Genomic DNA, 21,594 nt, shown 5'->3' with positions numbered 1-21,594 from the left:
GAGACGAGCAATGTCCCTGACTGATTCCCCTTACGCCTTGTAAGTATTGGCTGTACTTTTTATTTCCTTTTAGCTTTTGCCCTTTGATGACTAATCTTCTCTACTGGGTTCTGGTATGCCACTGGGATGCTTTGCACCCTGAGCTTTTTCCTCTTGTGTGTTTCCATGAATTTGCCCCTATCTGCCACGTGGTCTGCTCTGCTCTCCCGCTTGGGTTCTTGGATAAGGGAGCTTTATGGGTGGAGGTGGGGGTTTTTCTTTTCCTTGGATATCTAAAGCAGGGAAGCCTTGGTCTTCCTACGTCTATTGTGGACCATTTCAAGTCGGATCTTACAATCATAATTATTTCGTGTGGGGGCCTAGAGGAGGTACTAGGCATTGAGCCCAGGACCTCATGCATACGAAGCATGTGCTCTACCACTTAAACTATGTTCTCCCCTCTCAAGTCAGATCCTGAAAGTTTGGTGTTTTTACCTGTTTAGTGTGAGGACACCCCACAGTCCAGAAGTATAATTGAACTCTGCATGTGCTAAACTTAAAGTCGCTGAAAGTCTCATTAGCTATGATCTGAGAACTCCTGTGTTGCAGACCGGATGAAAACCAGCTTGATGTCTGATCTCTTTAACTGCATCTTCCGGGTTTTAAGATTAAGGTGGGTTCGTCATCCTGTGCCTCCCTGTCGGGAAGTCCTCCCGTGGGTGATGGCGTGGGGTCCTCGTGGAACGTCTCAGCCTGTGGCACTCAAACTGTGGGGGCACTTTCTGTTCTCCAAAGGGGAGTGCCGCCATGTTTTGAGTGTTACCGATTGAGAAAGGAGCTCCTGTCTGGTAGGATGGTGGTCCTTGCTAGTCCTCTTAACTTCCTGGGGGCTGTTCCCAGTCCAGGCTTTTCTAGAAAGGGGCCCTACTGGGGGCCCGACACTCATGGGGAGGTCGGTGTGGTGTCGCAATACAATCTGACGCTTAGTCAGCGTGGAGGGCCCCATCTGGAGAACGGCTGGTAGGGTTGTAAACTTAGGCATTTCAGGAATGGTTTGTCGTCCCACCCGTGTGAAGCTCACTCCCACAGCAGTAGTGTGCTGCGAATCGAACACGCGGTATCTTGGTTACTAGATATGTACTGCTTGCTTTCAGGCACAGGTAAACGGCGATCTAGGTCCAGGCTGTAGGAGCCAGGTCGCGTCACCAGGATGAACGTTCAGGAACAAGTTCCAACAACTCAGACCGGGGTACTCAAAATGGGAGTGCTTGCCGTTAATTTTGGACTGGAAAGTGCTTCCATTTCGAGTATCACTGTTTGGGGAAAGCGTCCTAGGAACTTGTTTGGAAATGGGATTTTTGAGGAAAGAACTAACCATTCTCTAGACTGCTGTTCCTAATCTGCAGATCCTGGATTTGAGCTGCGATGTTTCCTGCCTCCAGCCAGCCCTGCTTCAGATTGGTCCCCACAATCCATGATGGCAAAAGCCAATTCCTTAATATCCTGTTGCTACTTTTCTGGATCCAGTGGCTTTGTATACTGACAACACCCCTTAGTTTGTCTGAAAGTCAAGGGGAGAGTGTCAGCTCTGTCCTGAACAGGTTTTTCTTCAAATTGCGGGGTTTGTCCTTATACTTGGTTTTAGCTGAATGTGACAATACATAATTACCACCCCCTAGATTTTCCCAGCCGAATATACTGTGCAGTGTTTAACTTCGATCCTTAAGTCTGTCCATTTATCTGAGCACCAGCGTATACTGAGCTCGGCGTGGTTACAATAGCATGCCCCATGTGCGGGTTCATGTTTCCAGTAAATGACCTACTCCAGTGGGTCAGTCTATGCGAGTAGAGGGGTTGGGTTCTTGTGATAGAGGGGTGGGGCAGTGGGCAGGGCTCTGTGCCTCCTCAACACTCGGGCTTTTTCTCTAGGCAGGACAAGAAAATCTTGTTTCCCTCTGATATTGGGGCCCCTTACCACTATTAGCTAAATGCATGGGTTTGGGTTTAGGAAAATAAGGCCCTGAGATGCCTATCTTTATGGGGCCATTGCCTAACTTGCAGCATTTGCAGTTTTTTTCCAGGTTCTTGGCATAAGTCGTTTCCTGTTCCAGGTGGACTTTGCGTACAACTGGATTTGGGGGATGCTGCAGCCTTGCATCAGTATTGGCCATTTTTCCTCCAGCCCCAATTGACCCCTTTTAATAAACAATGTTCGGTCACTCCTGGTCCATGTCTGTTCTTTGGGAATGGCAGGGAGATTGTGGGTATAGACTTGAAACAGTGATTCACAATTTCTACACTCCATTTACAGAAACTCCATTTATAGAAGTTGGCTGTTTGTATATAATGGAGGAATTTGAACATCACTTGTGGGTGTATCCCATCTCTTTACAAACTGCCCAGTGGCCCCTCCCCAAGCTATTCCAGCTCCCGGGCCATTAAGTGACCAGCAAATTCAAGCCCTGGGAACTATGTTGCTAGTTACATATTATACTGTGAAACCAGAAAATCTACCTTTTAAGGGGCATGCTCTGCATTCATACCCACAGATTTCATTAACCCCTGACGCAGCCTAGGGGTTGGTTGAAGTGGGAGCCGGCCTTAAAGGGCCTAGCCCATAATTAGGGGTTTGTGGAAAGGTGTTGCAGAAGCTGTTCAAGGTGGGGTGGGCTTGGGCTCTGAGGCTTGGGAAGCCAAGGGTTCAGTACCTAATATTGAGTTCATACTACTTGTGTGCATAGCCAGAATATTGATGGCCACTGGGAATGAGGTCTTCAGGGACAGGGCTTAACCAACACTTTTAGTTTACAATATCGCAAAATCTTAAAATACTGCTTCATAATGCTGGCCTTTCCAGATATCTTCAGCCCAGTAGGCTCATGCTGTCCTGAAGTTTCCCACCAGTCATTGACATGGTCTGAAGTTTCCTGGTTCACGTTCTCGGTGGAAATGGTGTGGGTCAGCCTGCAGGTTTCAGCCACAGTCCTGGCTCCGGCCAGGGCGGCCAGAGTTAAGGTGCAAAAACAAGGTTGCAAGGGGTGTTGGTGTGGCGATCGTTCAAAGTTGCACCAGCCTTCCAAACTGTCCCAGTAATTGAGAATAAGGTTATTCAGCTCCTGCACAGCTGGCATTTAAGCTAAACGCTTTGTCGTTGGGGGCTGTCTTACGCATTTTAAGATATTTATCCTCGTCCAACTAGACACCAGTAGCTTCCCCCCACACCAACATCCTCTGACACTGCCGTGTTGTTCCCCAGTGGGGACACAAAAATCGCCCTCAGTTGTGAGCTGCTCTAGAATCTGGCCCTGCCCTGAATTCTCTCCAGGGCACCAACATTCCCAGACCTAAACCTCCAAGCTCCGTAGACCCTCAAGCAGCAAGGATTATCCTGCAGCGGATTTTCTCTTGAAGAGCTGGATTGTTGATTAACGGGTCCCGGGATGATCCTCCTCCATCCTGACTGCAAGAGAAGCAGCTGATGGAACCATTCAGCAGCCAATGTCCAAGTAAGGTTTCGTTACTCGAAGTGCTGCCAGACTTCTGTGGGTCACTTTATTCAGGTCTATTCCAAATAACCTGAGGACACAGAGGGAAATGCTTCAGGCCTCTGTTGTGGCATTCAACCCACCTATCAAGTCTACCATGCATTCTGCCTGCCCATTAAAATATGTAATTCTCAAGGGAGGGTGTAGCTCAGTGCCTAGCATGCACGAGGTCCTGGGTTCAATCCCCAGTACCTTCATTAAATAAATAAACCAAATTACCTGCCCCCTCCAAGAAAATTTTTAAATATGTAACTCCATGAACTAGGATTTCATTTGACACCGAGTCATATTGGGAAATAGGCTTACGCTAAGCTACACACCATTTTAAGTCCCTAACCTGTGTTTAACTCATTTAATTTGTAACCTTTTTCCCTTTCTTGGGTTTGGGAGCGGAGACAATTAGGTTTATTTATTATCATTTTTTAATGGAGGTGCTGGGGATTGAACCCAGGGCCTCGTGCTTGCCCACCACGCACTCCACCCCCAAGCTACACCTGCCCCCCTGCAGTAATCATTTTACAAAGATGCTACTATATTTTCCTCATTTTACAGACAGGGGTACTGAGGTGCAAAAAGGTTGAATAATTTACAAAAATATATCACAAAATTGGTAAGTGATGGAATTAGAATTTGAGACCAAGCAGAGTAATTAGAGATTCTCACTAAACTACAAGGGCCTCATTTGACAGATTAGGAAATAAATACTCAAGCTTTCTAGATTATTTGTTTCTCCAAGCTGGGTCTCAATTATTGACCTTTATTCCCTACTCCAAGCCCAGTGTCTGGCCTCCTCCAGAAGCAGGGCCCATCTCTCACCAGAGGACTCGGAGCTTGCAGCCAGGATGACTCAGCCTCTCGCAGAGCAGCCTGACACCTGTGTTGCCCAGGGCGTTGTTGGTCAGATAAAGCTCCGTGAGGGTCTGGTTGACCCCTAGGGTGGAAGAGATCTCCTCACATGCTTTGGCTGTGAGGCCGCAGCTGTCCAGCCTGTGGACGATAAGAAGCGGTTGGAGCAACGTCAGGAACCACTGTTGGAAAGTGTCGTTTTCACAGGGAACAGGATGGTGTTTTGTAAGGATGCATTTATTATTACTATTATTATTTTTAAGGATCAATTTCAGAAACAGTGGAGTAGAACTGAACCAGTCCAGGTTAAGGGCGATGTAGTGATGGGGAGCATTTAACAAAGGCATTTTAAGGATGCTCCTCAATTAATAGTCCATCTATAATGGACATCTCTTAATTCTGCAGCCAAGTCCCCATTTTGCCTTCTGCAATTCTATCCCAATGTCTCATTGAAACCCCAGTCTCAGTCTACCTGGGTTAACACTGTCCTCTATCAGTGGATATAGGCTCCAGGCCTAATGTGGTTAGTTTCCATACTGCCCAGCCACCCAAAACCAGTGAATCAGAACCATACTTTTCCTGGAGCTAACCTTAACTGATAATGGAGCCAATACAGCAATAAGTATAGAAGATAATGGAGATCAAGTATCTATATGCCTTGATCAAGCCATACCTGAAACCTAACCCTTTCAGTTACATAAGTCAATCAATGCTTTTTTTTTTTTTTTTTTTCCCCTTTTTCCAGACATCAGTATGACTTGGGCTGCCACCTGCCTGAACACTACGCCATCTGGTTCCCTTCGATTCCTATTCTGTCTTTTGTGTTTCCTTCCTGTTTTCTCTGCTGTTACACTAAAAATAAAAATAGGTAGCATTTATTGAAGACCTACTGTATAGTGAGAGTCTTATTAACAGCTTTACGTCTGATTTATCATTTATGCCCCTCAGCAACCTTTTGAAATAAGTCCTGTCATGGCTGGGATGTTAAATGGAAATATTTTCATCTTAGTTTGGCTGAGGCTGTGAGGCCATAGATTTGAGCTTCCAAAACGAGTTACAAGACAATAGTTCAGGACTTGCAAAGGAAGAGAAAAAACCAGTTTGGTGACCTATAATCACTCACATCACAGGTACAGAAGGGTCAGGAGTAGGACATATGGTGAGAGCTGGGGAGGGGGTTGTGCAAGGAGGTTGACCCAAATTATTCCACATTGGAAGACTGGGCAGTGAAGGCACCCCCCACGGGGTCCCCATCAGAACTCACATGCAACTCCCCACCCCCAAGAGAGGTAGCATTCGGATGTCTGCCAGACTGGGGGGATGGTACTAATATCCCAGAGGGACTCTAGCCACACCAGTTAAGGGGGAGATGCTGTCCCTAAGCCCCCACCTAAGTCCCCAGTTACCCAATGCCCCAGATAAGCAAGAGGCTCACAAATGGAAGACAATTAAAATAAAAACAAGTATGCCTCCAAAAACAGACTCACGGACGTAGAAAACAAACCACTGGTTACTATCAGGAGGGATAAATTAGGGGTTGGGGATTAACAGACACACATTTCTATATACATAAAATAGATCAACAACAAAGACTGCACAGGGAGCTATATTTAATTTCTTGTAATAACATATAATAAAAAAGAATCTGAAAAGAAAAAAATATGTATGTATATGTATGTATACATATAACTGAATTACTTTGCTGTACACTTGAAACTAACACTGTAAATCAACTACATTCAATAAAAAATTTTTAAAAAATAGATAAGCTTCATCTCATTCTAAGTCTTGTCAGCTGGGGGCCAGGCTGGTTTTGGAAGAACAGAGGAGTGTTCATTATTTGCCTGGAATTTACACTGGGCCAGACTGAATTTTTTATTTTATAAAGGTTATGGAAAGGCTACAAATCTGCCCAAGTAAATGTCAAAGGAAAGGGGAGTTCTACAGAAGGTGTTTAAAGGCAACGACTGGAAGGGAAATTTTGGCATTTTACGTTTGTATTCCCACAGAGGACGAATTTGTCCACCACTTGTTGGCAATGGTTTTTCTTTCTACTTCTGGGCATATTGTATCTTCCAAAGTGATGGAGGGGGTAACCATTCAATGGAAAAAGCACAAAGACAGAAAAACGCTCCCACCCCAGGGGCCACCAAGACCAGAGGTCCTGACTCCCGGCCACTCACCACAGTTTCTGGAGCCTGCAGGTCGGGTGTCGTAGCCCCTCACACAGCAACCACATGCCGAGGTCTCCCAGGTCATTAAAACTCAGGTCCAGCTCCCGGAGATGCTGGTTGACCTGGAGCACAGCAGAGAGACCCTCGCAGGCTGCGGAGCTGAGCCGGCAAATGCCCAGCCTGGAAAGATACCAAGCAGCGATCAGAGCTGACCCATCCCTTTTGCACACATCTGCAGCTTCGGGAGTCAAAAGTGCAACTGTATTGTGTAGCATTGCCCGCCTAGTTTCCAGTGATTCCTGCGTGTCCTGAGACAGCTACCTGTGCCATGAAAACCCAAACTCCCCCTTTCTCCGTGTGTGTTAGTTTCCTCGGGTGACATGCAGGATCTGTGTAAATATGATTATTTACACGTGGCTGACCTGATTCTGCTGACCCAGGGGAAAGGACACAGGCTCAGCCGACGCGAGCCACGTTGGGGTAGCTGGACCAGTGCTTTCTCATATTTGCCTGGAAGGCTAAATGTCTATGAATAACTACGAAAATTTGCAAAAAAAAAAAAGCAAAAGGAGTTTCCTAACAGTAGGGCATATTACAAATTGTAACGATTACAACTGGAATAGGAACAGAGACCAGTGGAAAGGAGAAAGTCAAACACCACATGGGAGAATGGTTTACAATAGAGTCAGCATTACAAGCGAGCAAGGAAAAGATACTTTATTAAATGGTGTTGCAAAAATTGAAGAAAAGTAAGTTGGATTCCACTTAACTACCCATATAAACATAAAAAGAAATTGAGCATATCTTTGCATTGGGAGAGGATTTCTTAGAAACGTCACAAAAATACATACCATAGATACACACTATGTATAAAATAGATAAACAACCACGTCCTACTGTATAGCACAGGGAACTATAGTCAATATCTTATAATAAACTATAATGGAAAAGAATCTGAAAAAGGATATATATATAACTGAATGTAAAAAGAATATACATATATACAACTGAATCACTTTGCTGTACACCAGAAAATAACACAACGTTGTAAATCAAGCACATTTCAATTATAAATAAATAAGTATATCATAGAAATATGTCTGGAGTTGACCTCAAAACATAGGGATTTCTATTTGTTGAAAGAATCTATGGACAAGTTGACAGATTGATGACCTTCTGAGAAGGCATTTCCAAAGTATGCAGTCGACAAAGGATTAATACCTAAAATACTTCAGGGAACATCTGCAAATCAACAAGACATAGAACACATACTAAAGAAATAGATAAACTACATGACCAGGCAGTCCACAGGATGGGGAAACTACAAAACCTGAGAAGCATGTGAACTGATGCCCCACGTCACTCATTATGAGAAGAAAAATACCATTTAAAAACATCCTACACCCATCGAGTGCTAAAAATGGGAAGCTGAATCATCATAAAAATATGGGGAAATAGGCGCTTTCTTAAACTGCTGCTTCTTTCTAGAGGACAATGTGGAATTATTTTGAGATATCAAGTATGCAAATTCAGTGTGATCCAGCATGTAACCCCGGGTGGAATCGGTACGAGGGTTCAAAAAGACACATGTACAAGAAGGTACATCACAACATTGTACACGGTTCTAGGGGTGGGGTTTGGGTGGATCGACAACATTTGATACATGCAAAGGATGGAACACAGACTGGTCTGAAGGAATAAATTAGACACGCTTATACCAACCTGAACAGATCTTCGAATAATAAAGATATGTTGGGAACAAAAAGAGACGTTGATGAGATGCAACATTTATGTAAAATAAAGACATGAGTGCCTACAGCTGAGATCAGGCGAGGGCAAGGAAGCAGACAAAAATAAAACAAAGGCGTGTGTGGGTCCATAGCGATACTGTGGCACCAGCTGAGAATTCTGAGCATTCTAATTACATGTACCGCAGTGCAAAAAGGAAATGTTTAAAGGTGCAACAGAGAGGAAGGTCTGAAGAAATGGGACATAGATTTATCCTAATGCTCTAAACACAAGAAACACAATAGAAGCCACACTATGGCTCAATGTCTCAAAAGGAAAAAAAAATCTTTCAGAGCAAATGACATCAGGTAATTGATGATGCTACCGTAGGACCAAAAAAAAAAAAAAAAAAAAAAGACTTTCTGACTCTCCTTTGGGACTACAAAGAAAAAGAATTTTCTGAAAATTGACCATTGACAGCCTGGCTGCATTTTCTTTTTGTTCATTTGTTTTTTTCATCTGTGCATTTGTTTAGTCCTCTGTTCCCTCATTTTAAAATATATGTATAGAAAAATAACAAAAAAAAAAGTTTTTTAAAATTAAAATTTTTTAAAAAGAAAAAGAAAAAAAAAAATGTATTTCTAAGCACTTCTGAGCCAGGTCTTTCTTATACCAGTCATTGGAATACAGAGTTGCAACAGCTCCTGCAATTTTGAAATACTGCACACGCACACACACACACACACACACACACACACACACACACACACACACACAGATACACAAATTACAAATTTTGATAAGTGATGCTGAGAAGTACAAGGTCAAATAGTATCCTAAAACTAGGAACCCAGACCTCATCTAGAGGTTAGGGGAGGTGTCCCTGAGGAATAAGACATTTGTTTTCAGTTCTAAGAGATGAAACAGGTGTTATCAGGGTAAAGGAAAAAAAGTTGAAATCAGAGGAGAAGTGCATTCCAGGAAGAAAGAACTGCTTGTGTAAAGGTCCTGTGGCAGGAAAACCTTTGAAAGGAGGCTAACATAGCTAGAGCTTAAGAGGGGAGCGAGATGGTCCCACTGAGCCCAGACAGGAGGGCAGGGATTGTGAATTTGGACCCTAGGATGGGGAGCAAAGCAGGACTCACCGGAGAGTCTGGAGTTTGCACTGGGGATGCCTGAGACCTTCACACAGCAGCAGCACCCCGGGGTCCCCCAGGTCATTCAGGCTTAGGTCCAGCTCCATTAGGCTCTGGTTCACACTGAGGGTGGAAGCCAGGTCTTCACAAGCAGCCACAGTGAGGTGGCAAATCTTCAACCTGCAGGAAATCCAGTTCAACATACGTTACGGAGTGCTTCCTGCACAACGCTAATTTTATCCTCCCTGCCCCCAATTTAAAAGTAATTGGTTTTCAAACAAACAACTTGTTTTAAAAATGGCCAAAGGCTTGAATAGACATTTCTCCAAAGACATACACATGGCCACAAATCACAGAAAAAGGTGCGCAGCATCACCAGTCACCAGGAAAAGGCAAATCAAAAGCACAGTGACATCTCACCTCATCCCCACTGGGATGGTGACTACCCAAAACCCAGAAAATAACAAGTGCTGGGGAAGATGTGGAGAAGCTGGAAACTTTGTGCACTAATGGGGATGTAACTGTAAACGTAAAATGGTTCGGCCACCAAGGGAAACAATATGTAAATATAAAATGTAGAATTTTGGAAATGTGAAATAGTTCGACCACCCTGGAAAACAATATGGTGGTTCCTCAAAAAAGCTAAAAATAACCATATGATCGGCCACCCCTCTCTCCCTCTTTGGAGATGGCCCACACTCTGTCTATAGAGTGTGTACCTACTTTTAATCTGAGCACCCAACCCCCACACCTCATGGCCTTTCTCTTACCTTTCAATGTATCTCTCTGAATAAATCTATCTTTACTAAAAAAAACAGAACAAAACAATATGATCCATCAACTCCACTTCTGGTTATATATCCAAAAGAACTGAAAGCAGGGGCTTAAAGAAATATTTGTATGCTAACGTTCACAGCAGTATTCAAAAGAGCCAAAAGGTGGAAGCAACCCAAGTGTCCATTAATGGATGAATGAATGGGTGAACAAAATGTATTATATACATTTGATTTATGAATGTATAAACATATATAATGGAATATTATTCAGTCTTAAGAAGGAACTTCTAACGCATGCTATAACACGGATGAACCTTGAAAACATCATGCTACGTGAAATAAACCAGTCACAAAAAGACACTGACTTGACGATTCCACTTCCGTGAGGTATCAGAGTAGTCAAACTCACAAAGGCAGGGTAGAACTCACCACAAGATTCGCAGCCTGCAGTCTGGGTGCCTCAAGCCTTGACCCAAGAGCCTCAGACCTGAATCCTCCAGTGCATTTCCTGTGAGATCCAGCTCCGCCAGGTGTCGACTGGTGCTGAGCACGGAGGCCATCTCCTGGCAAGCCCCTGCGTCCAGCTGACACTTCCTCAATCTTGGGAGGAAAGAGGCGTAGAAGAGGGAAGAGGGCGTCGTCTGGCTACTCTGTGTCCTGATGGCGCCGCCCTGGCCCGCTTAATCACCCAACATGAACCCACACGTATCACTAAAGCTACAGAGATGAACAGGACTTTGTCATTTCCAGCAAGGAGAATCTTGTCTAATAAGACAAACGGGTGAGCCATGATGACCCAATGTAGGGGGTGCCCCTGAGGCAAGACAGCACCATGGTTCTCATGGGGTCTCTAGATCTCAGCAACCTGCGTTCACATCCATACCCACCCCACCCACACCTCCACCCCACCACACCGCCAAGCCCGGGACCGCAAGTGAATTTTCATCTGGTCTCAGTTTCATGTTATGTGCACCACGTGGCCATGTCTCAGGGTCACTGACTGTCAAACTAAGGCAGTAATAGTGCCTACCTCCTAGGGTTGCTGTGCGGATTACATAACTTACTAAAGGGAGCGGCTGTGGAACCAGCCCCACACGTGGTTAGCGCTCCGTCAGTGGGAGCTACTGGTTGTTAAAACTACCGTGGTGAGGCGGGAGGGTAACAGCTCAGTGGCGGAGTGCATGCTCGGCATGCACAAGGTCCCGGGTTCAACCCCAGTACCTCCACTGAAAACAGAAGAAAAAAAGTGATGTTCAGAAATGTGGTTTGAGGGGGGAGGGTATAGCTCAGTGGTAGAGCACATGCTTAGCATGCAGGAGGTCCTGGGTTCAATCCCCAGTACTTCCCACCCCCCCCAAAAAAACAATAAATAAACTTAATTGCTGCCCCCCCTAAAATATTTAAAATTTTAAATAAATAAATAAATACAAATGTAAGGGAAAAAAAAAAGAAACGTGGTTTGCACGGTGCAATAAGCAGGGTGTGGCTTCTGGGTAGGCAGGGAAATACTCAGAGTCAGAAGAGGTGAAAAAGAGGCTCTCCAAAGGGCAGAGTGTCCAGGGCAGGGGTCTAGGGTCTTGGGTCTAAGGGCAGCCCTAATTCGAGGCAGAAGTTTGGGGATCAGCATTTGGGGAGATACTTCAAGCCCCGGGGGAGAACAAGGTGGCCCCGGAAGACCTGTTCCGGGGGGCTGGAGACTCACTGCAACATCTGTAGCCTGCACTTGGGATGCCGGAGCCCCTCGCAAAGCAGCTTCATGCCCGGCCGCCCAAGATCGTTGCCGCTCAGGTCCATCCTTACTAAGTGTTTGTTGGCTGTCAGCGCGGCGGTGAGGTCCTGGCAGGCAGAGCTGGAAACTCGGCACCGCTTCAACCTGGGATGGAAAGGAGAGAAAAGCCACGGGGTCTCCTCTGTGGTCAGTCTGTTCAATCTGCCCCTTGTCCCTTCTCTCTCTCCTTTTTTTGGCCTGTACCTATTTCCCCCTTTTTCTAAAGGAAAAGAAAGGAGATCAGGGGTCTCCGGGGGCTGAGGCGAGGCAGATCGGAGGAGTGACTGTGAATAGGCATGCTGCTCCTTTTTGGTGTGTGATGAAAATGATCTGGAATTAGATCGTGGTGATGTTTGCACAATCTTGTTTGCTTTTTGTTTTGTTTTGTTTGGTGGTGGAGATAATTAGGTTAATTTTATTTGTTTTTATTTTAAGGGAGGTACTGGGAATGGAACCCAGGACCTTGTTCATGCTAAGCATGCGCTCTACCACAGGGCTGCCCCACCCCCTGCACAATCTTGTGAATATACTAAAACAAAACAGAACAGCACTCAGTTTTCTGGTGTATGAATCACATCTCATTTTTAAAAATAAAAGAAACAAGAGTAATGTAAATGTTTTGGTGCTTGGCAGTCAAGGAAATGCTTTCAAAGAGGCTGCATTATGAGAGGAACTCAAGACCTCTCTCATTCACTCTTCTCCATTTCTTTTCTCCATCACTACAAGAAGAGAATTAAGTTAAAAAATGAAGTCATTAGGGTGGACCCTAGTGCAGTGTGACGGGTGTCCTTATGAAGAGAGGAAATTTGGACACACACGCACACAGAGGACATGTGAGGACACAGGGAGAAGGTGGCCATTGCTTCTTAAGGAGAGAGATCTCAGAAGAAACCAGGCCTGCCCAGGCCTTGATCTCAGCCTTCTGGCCTCTAGAACTGTGAGAAAATCACAGTCTGTTGTTGCAGTCACCCACTCTGTGGAACTGCGTTGTGGGACCCTGAGTAAACCAGCACACCACCCTACGTTCTTTCTGGCTGAGCCCCGTGGGATGCAGCAGCAGGGCCACCAGACGTGCACAGAGCAGCCCAGACTCACCTCAGATTCTGAAGTTTGCAGTTGGGGTGTCTGAGTCCTTGACAGAGCAGCTTCACCCCCTGGCCCCCTAGGGCATTGCTGTACAAAACCAGCTCCACTAGGTTGGGATTGGTGCTCAGGGCAGAAGCAAGCTGTTCGCTGTAAGCATCTGGTAAGACGTTTCTCTCGGGTCTGCATGAAGGGAAGATAGGACTGGTCGCTTTACCAAGATGGTGTCTGGCCCTTGTATGTCACATCACAATTTATGAAGCATTTTGCCATCTTTGTTCTTTTTTTGTAATAAATGAAAGATATTTATTTTAATACTTATACTAGTGGTCCTCAAACTTTTTTTCTTTAGTTTGTTTATTTGACGGAGGGGTAATTAGGTTTGTTTGTTTATTTATTTATTTAATGGAGGTACTGGGGACTGAATCCAGGACCCTCTTCCACTGAGCTATGCCCCCACCCCGCTTGCCCATTTATTTACTATTCTTTATCTATCTTCCCTCTCATCCCGATGTTTGCTCTGGCAGGGGCAACGGCTGGCTTGTTCACACAGTCTTCAGTCTATAAAAAAGTGCACAGGGTAAATGTGGGGAGGGTGTAGCTCAGTGGTAGAGTGCATGCTTAGCATGACCGAGGTCCTGGATTCCATCCCTAGTACCTCCATAAAAAATAAAAAATAAATAAGGAAATAAACCTAATGTTAACTTTAAAAAATTAATTAAAATTAAAAATTTTTTAATTAAAAAAATTTTTTTTCAATTTGCTCATCATCACCCGGCCCATAGCTTTGGAGAAACTCAACCGCCCCACAAAGATTAAAAAAAAGAAGAAAAAAAAAGTGCCTGATCCACAGATATAAGGCCCTTGATAATATTTGTTGATTGAACACATTCTCCTTGACACGGGCCCCAATTTAGTCCTGATGAGTGTGGTTTAAGAGCAAGAAAAACACTTGGACACCTCTGACATTGGGGCCCAGAGCATTCTTTATGGTGGAGGCTGTCCTGTGCATCTTAGGATGTTTTTACAGCGTCTCTGCGAGCATCCCTCCGATCTCGCCTAACTGTGACCACCAAATATTTCTCCAGATATTGCCCAATATCTCCTGCGGTGGGGGCAAAGTCCCCCTAGGCGAGAACAGGAGCATGAGCTTGGACCGAGAGCCCCAGCAAGTACTCACAGCTGCGCGGGAGGCGCCTGGGGCCATCTCAGCCCGTCTTCCCCATCCGCGTTGTAGGCAGCCCCGTACAGCTGAAGCACCTGGGCGCTCCTGCAGCTCTGCGCACAGAACGAGGAAACCATGTGTTCCATCTTGGTGGAGACATTGCTGACCACGACCACTTGGAAGTGGCTCAGGGCTTGTTGGATAAATTCCTCCTCCTGGAGCTCGTACAGACAGCTGAAGAACTCCAGGGAGCCCTGCTTCAGGGTAGGACCCTCGCTCCGAGCTTTGCTTTGGATCCACTCCAACAGTTCCACCTTGATGTGAGGCGAGACCTTCCAGCAAAGAGTCTTCTCCAGGTAGCTCCTCGTCTCCTCATTCAGGAGTCCGAACAGGAAGCGCACGGTGAGGGCCAGGAAACTCCGTTCCGAAAACCCGTATTCAGCCAGCAGCCGCCTGACGCTGCGCTCTGGGCCGGGCCCCCCCTCCCCATCATCCAGGACGTAGTACATGGCGGCGAAGAATTCCTGGAAACTCAGGTGGATGAAGCCGTAGAACTTCTCACAGTTGATGTCCTTCTGGAAGATGTTCATGTTGAGGAAGGAGGAGACATCCGCCGCATCTAGGCCGTGCTTCCGGAGGTCCTGCTCCTCAAACAGGATCTTCTGATTCCAGAGCCCGTCCGCCGCCAGGGAGCACAGCCCTCTGTGGTTGGGCGGGGACTTCAGGGTTGGGGTCCCCGGCTTGGGTTGCATCAAACTCAGAAGGTAGAGCATGTACACGGCAGTCGTGGTCCTGGACGTCTGGCTTAACAGCCCCCCACCCTCCAGCTGCTGCTTGAGGCAGGTGCAAACCACCCAGCACACCATGGGGACGAAGCACAGGGTGAAGAGGGGCTCGTTGTCCCTCACGAAACTGAAGGCTTGGCCGGCCTGCTCCTCGCTGTGGAAGTACTTGTAGAAGTACTCCCTCCTTTCTGCCTCGGAGAAGCCCAGGATCTCCACGTGCCTGGGGTGCTCGAGCAAGCCGTGGAGTTTCTCCAGAGCCGTGGGCCGCGTGGTGATGAGCAGAGACAGCTTGGGCAACAGCTTCTTCCGAATCAGGCTGCTAAGGAGAACCTCCGTGGGCCGTTTCTTCTCCCAGCAGAGGCACCAGGGGCCCTGCGGGTCGTGGAAAGATGGCTTGAGCTTGTCAAAGCCGTCGATAATGAAGAGGAGGCGCTCAGGAGCCCGGACAAGGTCCCGGAGGGGCACACTGGGCTCAGGCCAGCAACTGGCGATGAGGTCTTGCGCGCTCCTCTCTGTGGTACCTTGGTTCATCTCCCTGCAGTTGATGTAGAAGAGATAATCAAACCTGTCTTGGAAGAGTTTCCCATCCGCCCAGTCCAGCATCACCTTGTGGGCCAGCATGGATTTGCCCATCCCGGCCGCGCCCTGCAGGACCACGGTGCACGGCGGCTCCGGGCGCTCCTCGTCTGGTTCAAAGAGGGCCTCCATCTGGATGAGGCTGGCCTGGTGGCCTGCAGTTCTCGCATGTCCCCGGCCTGTGTCCAGAAGCTTCTGCTGGGCCCACATGGGATTTGCGTGTTCCTTCACCAGGAGGAGCCGCGTGTACCGGTGGCTGAGGTTGACGCACTCGCCGAGGCGCGCGTTGCGGTCTTCCATCAGCCGGAATTTCCTGCGGACGTAGTCCCTGTAGGTTTCCCGGGGATCTGACGGACAGGAATGGAGGACCGTGGAAGACTCATCAGCAACCTTCAATGAATTCACGAGTTACAGCAAACTGTGGCCTAGCGTCCTGCAATAGCCTTGGGAGAGTTTTCTAGATGGAGCCTGAGAACCTTGGGGCTTCCCTATAAAGGTCTTGAAGGAGGATTAATAAAATTGCAATAGAGAATAACCTTTGTTCTGTTGGAGGTTTACAGGGACACCACGGCCTGACCCACACTGACGGTTGTAAGAATAAAGAATGCCTGCGGCAAGAAGTTTGCAAACAACCAACCACAACCCCTCCCTTGTTTTTTGTATAAAAGGAGCCTGTATTCTGACTAGAGCAGAATGGTTCTCCAAGACATGAGTCTGCCATCCCCTTTCCGAATAAAGTCTCTATTCCTTGCCACAACACCTCGTCTCCCGATTTATTGGCCTGTCCTGTGGCGAGCAGACCGAGTTTGGACTCGGCAACAAAGCGGCCGCACTTAGGCTAACAGATCACTTGTCCGTATGCTCACCCTTAAAACAGTCAGCTGACCTGACTGACCGGCTGCTACTCACAGCTCCAGGCCCACTGTTAAACTAAAGCTACTCACCTTACTGTTTCTACTTTAGTCCAGTCATCAAAAGCTATAATCGTGCTTGGTCTCTGAGTCAATACCCAGGGAGAAGGTCACAGGACTGTAACCTTACAAAATAGCCTGAATTACCAAGAAGACCACACCGTGAGATCTAACCTCTGGCCTCCATAGAATTGGTCGCCTGGAGGCATCATGACGCCATTCTGAGTCTTCTGATGAGAAAATGATTCTGCTGATTGTTCTGCTTTATTGTTTGAGCTCTGGCTGTCTACCCACCCCACCCCACCCCCAAAGTGGGTTCACAGTTTTGAAGGCACCAGCCTGCTGTGAGTCCCCTTTGCCCGGCAAAGCAATAAAGCTGCCTCGTTTTTTTTCTAAGCTCCAAGACCTTGTCTCTGGGTTATTTGGCTCGTCAGGGATGGGGGCCGATCTTTTGGCAACAGTCTTCCCTTCTGATGGGAAGCAGAGGCATTAGCGTGGGAACAGCTGTAATGCACAGTACTCTCCTTGCTGCTCAAACAGCGGTGCACGGACCAGCAGTGCTGGCCTCACCATTCGGGCTGATGGAAGACGCAGTGCTGGCCTAGAGGAACCGCCAGCTTCAGCTATCGCTAAGGAATGCTTAAATGCCATCCTGAGCCCACCTCGGAGCTGGTTGGAAATGCGAAATCTTGAGCCCTACTCCCCACCTCCTAAATCAGAAACTGCATTTCTAAGGAGATCAGCTGCGTGATTTGCATACATGTTGCTCCCAAGTTTTCTCTGCCCCCTTGGAAAAAAGGTAGATGTACATCGGCACTGGAGAACGTGTCCGTTCTACAAATCCTTTACTTAAAGTCTCTTTGGGAAAGTCCACTTGGTATAATGTCTTGAATAATCTAAAACAGTCTTGAGTCCCACCCAGCCTTGCCCTTTGCGAGGTCTGGAGATAGTCCTTGTTGTCACAACTTGCGGGGGGGGGGGCTACTGCCATCTAGTGGATAGAGGTCAAGGATGTTGTTCAACGTCTTCCAGTGCACACGACAGTCCCCCACCACAAAGAATGATCCAGCTCAAAGTGTCAACAGAGCACCCAGAGAAGTGCCTCACTCACCACTGGCCATCCTCCTCCGCCCACACACACAGCCTTCCTGCCGCACACCCTGGCAGCATCACAGGGAATCCCGGGCGATCACCTGCACTCCTTCCGCTCCAGCATCAGTCTACAAGCCCTGCCTTTGTCTCCTTTGAGTCTTTCTGTCCCCTCCCCTCTCCTCCATCTACAAGACCCCGTGTCCTAGCTGATCTCTCGCCCTCTTCTCACCTCCTGTAGACTCCCATCTCCAGTTCATTCCCCTGAATCTAACCCCTACACCAACCCCAAAGGGGAACGTTTCAGACCCACCTTTGACCCTGTTCCTCTCCTGGGCAAAGCCCTTTCATGCTCCCATTGTCCTCCTGACAAAAATCTAAGCTCTTCAGAGCATTCACAGCTGTTGCCTACCTTCCTCGCCTCCTCCGCGGCCACTCTCCCAGTGCACTGTCACGACAGTCCCACCCAATCTGCATTCCTCTCAGTCCCTTGCTCCACAAGTCTCCTGTGGTGAAAACCATTCCCCTAACTGACGACCACTGCTCTAAAACACGTTAGAAAAAGGACACCTGAGAAGTGGGGGGGGGGGGGTACGGATGCTCTGCTTCCATATAAGTGAGAAAATTGAGGCTCCAAAGGCGGGAATAACTTGTCCAAGACTGCCTGGCTGGTAGGTGGTAGAAACGAAAACGCAAACTTGGTCCTCCGACTCCAGGCTGTTAATCCCTCCCGCCTGCTGGTCGCTTTAGCCTTGAGCTGCCCGGTGCAGCAGCCACTGCCCCACAGGCTGCTGAGCACTTGGCACGTGCCTCGGGCGATTTAGGGACTGGATTTTCAATGTTCATTTTTATTAACTTTATTTAATGCATATGTAAATTGAAAACCTAGCACTTGCTTCTGTGATTGAAAACCTTGCAAGCAGTTGGGAAACAACTTGAGGATGTGAATCTACTTTTTCAACTCTCATTTTTGTGAACTCTAAATAGGGATCAGGTACTTTCAGTGAAAATTTAGAATTTGAAATAAGATGTGTTGTAAGTGTAAGAGACACTGGACTTTGAAGACTTAGTACCAAAAAAAAAAAAAAAAAGAATGAAATATAAAGTAAGTACAGCACAGGGAACTATATTCAATATCTTGTAATAACCTATAATAAGAAATATGAAAAAGGATATATATGTATAACTGAATTACTATGCTGTACACCAGAAACTAACATAACGTTATAAATCAACTATACTTCAAAACCAAAGCAAAATAAAATTAAAAAAATGTAAAATATCTAATTAATAATGTTCCATATTGACCACATGGTAAAAGGCTAATATTTTGGATAAATTGGGTTAAATGAAATATTTTATTAAAATTAATTTCACTTGATTGTTTTTACTTTTTTTTACTAGAAGATTACAAATGAAAAATGTGGCTCACATCCTATTTCTACTGTGCTGATTTAGAGCTTCCCAAATCATTATTTCATTTGATGTTTCCAGAAACGGAGGAAGGCAGACACGGTACATTTTACAAATGGGGAAACTGAGACCCAGGTCCAGAGTCAATGACTCATCAAAAACCACATGATGAATCTACGCAAGGGAGCAGATTAGGATCCCTGAGGTTGGATTCTAGATCCAATGCACTGAAGATGCCCTTGAAAGAGTGTGAGTTGAGAATCATTGGTGTTTTATTGTTGACAGGGTGACTCTGCACCCAACGGCTCACACCCGTTTCTTCCTCGCCAACAATCCTGATTCTGTTCAAGTGGTGGGTGTTCATCCCTTGAGTGCAGTGAAGCTGTCCCTTCAGAAGCCCCAGGGGATGAACTGTGATCTTGGACCACCAGTCACGGACATGTGCCCCAGTCCTGACCAATGAGTTACAGTTACGGACATTCACTGCGAGGGTTTTATTCCTGGATACAATGACAATGTCTTGAGGAAGAAAGCCCTTTGTCTGCCCTCTCCCTTTTTTTTTCCCTGCTTGGAATTCACTTTTGTATGAGATAGTTTGGTTGACATTTTGCAACCATGAGGTGACAAGTCTTAGGAAAACTGAAACATCGGAAGTTGGGGCTTTAATGATGTCATTAATCCGCCACATGAATTCTGCAACCACTCACCCCAAGACTTCTTGTTATAGGCAAACATTAAATAAATGCCCTTTCCACTTGCTTTCCTTTCAGTCTGATACTTGTAACCTGAAGCATTGCCATGGATGCATGGCTTCTGGCTCACCTTTTCTTGGTGTTTCAGGGAAGACTTCCAGAAAGCATGCTGACTGGCTCCCCAGTGAGGACAGGCCACCAGATGGAGGGTCTGGAAGGGAAATTACAAATTACAAGCCAGCTGACATCACAGTGGTAACTTAAAATCAGCCATGCTAGGAGAACTGACACCACGAACTTGCATTCTTTGAAACATCTTTTATACCTGTGTATCTGGCACATTTTTAAATTCAATACCTATTTATTGAACATCTTCTATTCTTTCATGAATTCCCCCCCCCAAAATCTTAATTAAGTACTTAAGTATGAAAAGTGGGGTTTCCAAGCCAGCCAGGGTAGTTGAGGGTGAAGGGCAGGAGGAGGAGGGAGAAAATGAGGAAAGAATTCACGGTGGGGGGAGGGTACAGCTCAGCGGTAGAGCGTGTGCTTAGCATACACGAGGTCCTGGGTTCAATTCCAAGTACCTCCATTAAATACATACATACATACATACATACATACATACATACATACATACATAACCTAATTACCCACCCCCCAAAATAAAACAACAAAAAAGATAATAAAAATAAAATAGTTGGGAAAAAAAAAAACCGGAGAAGGTAGTGCCTTCAAGTTTCTGATAGGCGAATAAGAATTTTCCTGGCAGAGAAAACAGAGGGAGGGCACCCCAGATAGAACAGCATGAACAAAGGCCGGGGTGAGAGGGGGTGGGGGTGGGGGTGAGTTCGAGGCAGGTCTTGCGAGCTCAGCGATCATCAGGAAGCAGAAGGGACCTGGGGGGCTGCCGCCTTGGCAGCCCCATCACCTCCTTACCCCTCACCAGGTCCTCTCTCTGTCCTCTCTCCCACAGGTCCTTCCGGTTGATCCGCTCAAAGATGCTCAGAGTCAGCAGCCAGGCCTGCCGGACCCCACAATGTGCAGCAAGCAGCTGGGCCATCTCCAGGGGACCCGCGGGCTCCATCCGCCCCCAGGGGATCCTGCCCTCCCCGATCTCTGCCGCAGTCCCCAGGTATAACTTGAACTTCTTCAGCTCCGCAGCCTCCAGTTCCTCCAAGTAGGCGCAGAGGCGACAGAGGCCGTTCCTGAGCGACGTTGCGGGCATGAGGGCGCCGTGGACGCGGAGGAGAGAGGCTGGAAGCTGGGATGTTTCTCTCCCCGGGACGAGCGATGCCACATGCTCACCACGGACCATCGCAGGCAGAGGCATGAAAGAGAGGAAAGGCTTCTGTTGAAATAGTGCTTCCTCCCCTTTCAGTTCCCGCCTGCCCTGCCCCGCTCACCAACCACTTTGAAGAAGAGGAAGTTGGGAGTGATTGGGAAATCGCAGGGGGCAAGCGACTGGTCAGACTTTCCTTTCTGTTCCCTCGGACCCGCTCCCTTGACCACTCACTCACTCTCTTTCCTTTGTCCTCCCTGCTGTTTTCCTGGCCTCCCCGTGTCTGCGGTAGATAACTGCCAGAATAGTTACTACCCCCCCCCGTGGGAGAATTAGACCTCCTTTCCTTGGGTATCAGGCTGGCATGAGTTACTGCCATTAGCCAATCGAATGGGAGCCAACGGTATTGTGAAATGTGGGCCAAAATGAGCAGATTTCTCTTGCAGATATTTTCTCTTATAGATGAGGAGATAGACGCCCAGAGAGGCACATGGATTCTCCAACATCACACAGTTAAACAAGAACAGAGCTAGACATTGGATCTCCTTCAGCCCACCAGGCTGCCCTCTGGTGAATTAAAAGGACAATCTGGAGAAGGATGCTCCCCAAATGGTTATCAGTTGTTCCTGCTGGGGCGAGATTTAGGTGG

General features: G+C 46.9%; 1 protein-coding gene across 1 annotated transcript; it reads right to left on the bottom strand.

The window, feature by feature from the left end:
* Window positions 1-2,283: 2,283 nt before the first annotated feature.
* Window positions 2,284-21,201, bottom strand: NLRP12 (NLR family pyrin domain containing 12). The gene is made up of 10 exons (XM_014554582.2): window positions 20,603-21,201; window positions 19,797-19,877; window positions 14,216-15,908; window positions 13,048-13,218; window positions 11,887-12,057; window positions 10,614-10,784; window positions 9,418-9,588; window positions 6,554-6,724; window positions 4,341-4,511; window positions 2,284-3,555 (listed from the first exon to the last, which is right to left on the bottom strand). The coding sequence occupies exons 1-10, from the start codon at window positions 20,994-20,996 to the stop codon at window positions 3,468-3,470; spliced, it is 3,282 nt and encodes a 1,093-aa protein (XP_014410068.2). The 5' UTR covers window positions 20,997-21,201; the 3' UTR covers window positions 2,284-3,467.
* Window positions 21,202-21,594: the final 393 nt, after the last annotated feature.

This window comes from Camelus ferus, chromosome 9 (assembly GCF_009834535.1).
Source record: "Camelus ferus isolate YT-003-E chromosome 9, BCGSAC_Cfer_1.0, whole genome shotgun sequence".
Classification (NCBI taxonomy): Eukaryota; Metazoa; Chordata; class Mammalia; order Artiodactyla; family Camelidae; genus Camelus; species Camelus ferus.
The sequence above is the reverse complement of the archived record's forward strand: the minus strand, read 5'-3'. Positions and strand labels throughout refer to the sequence as shown.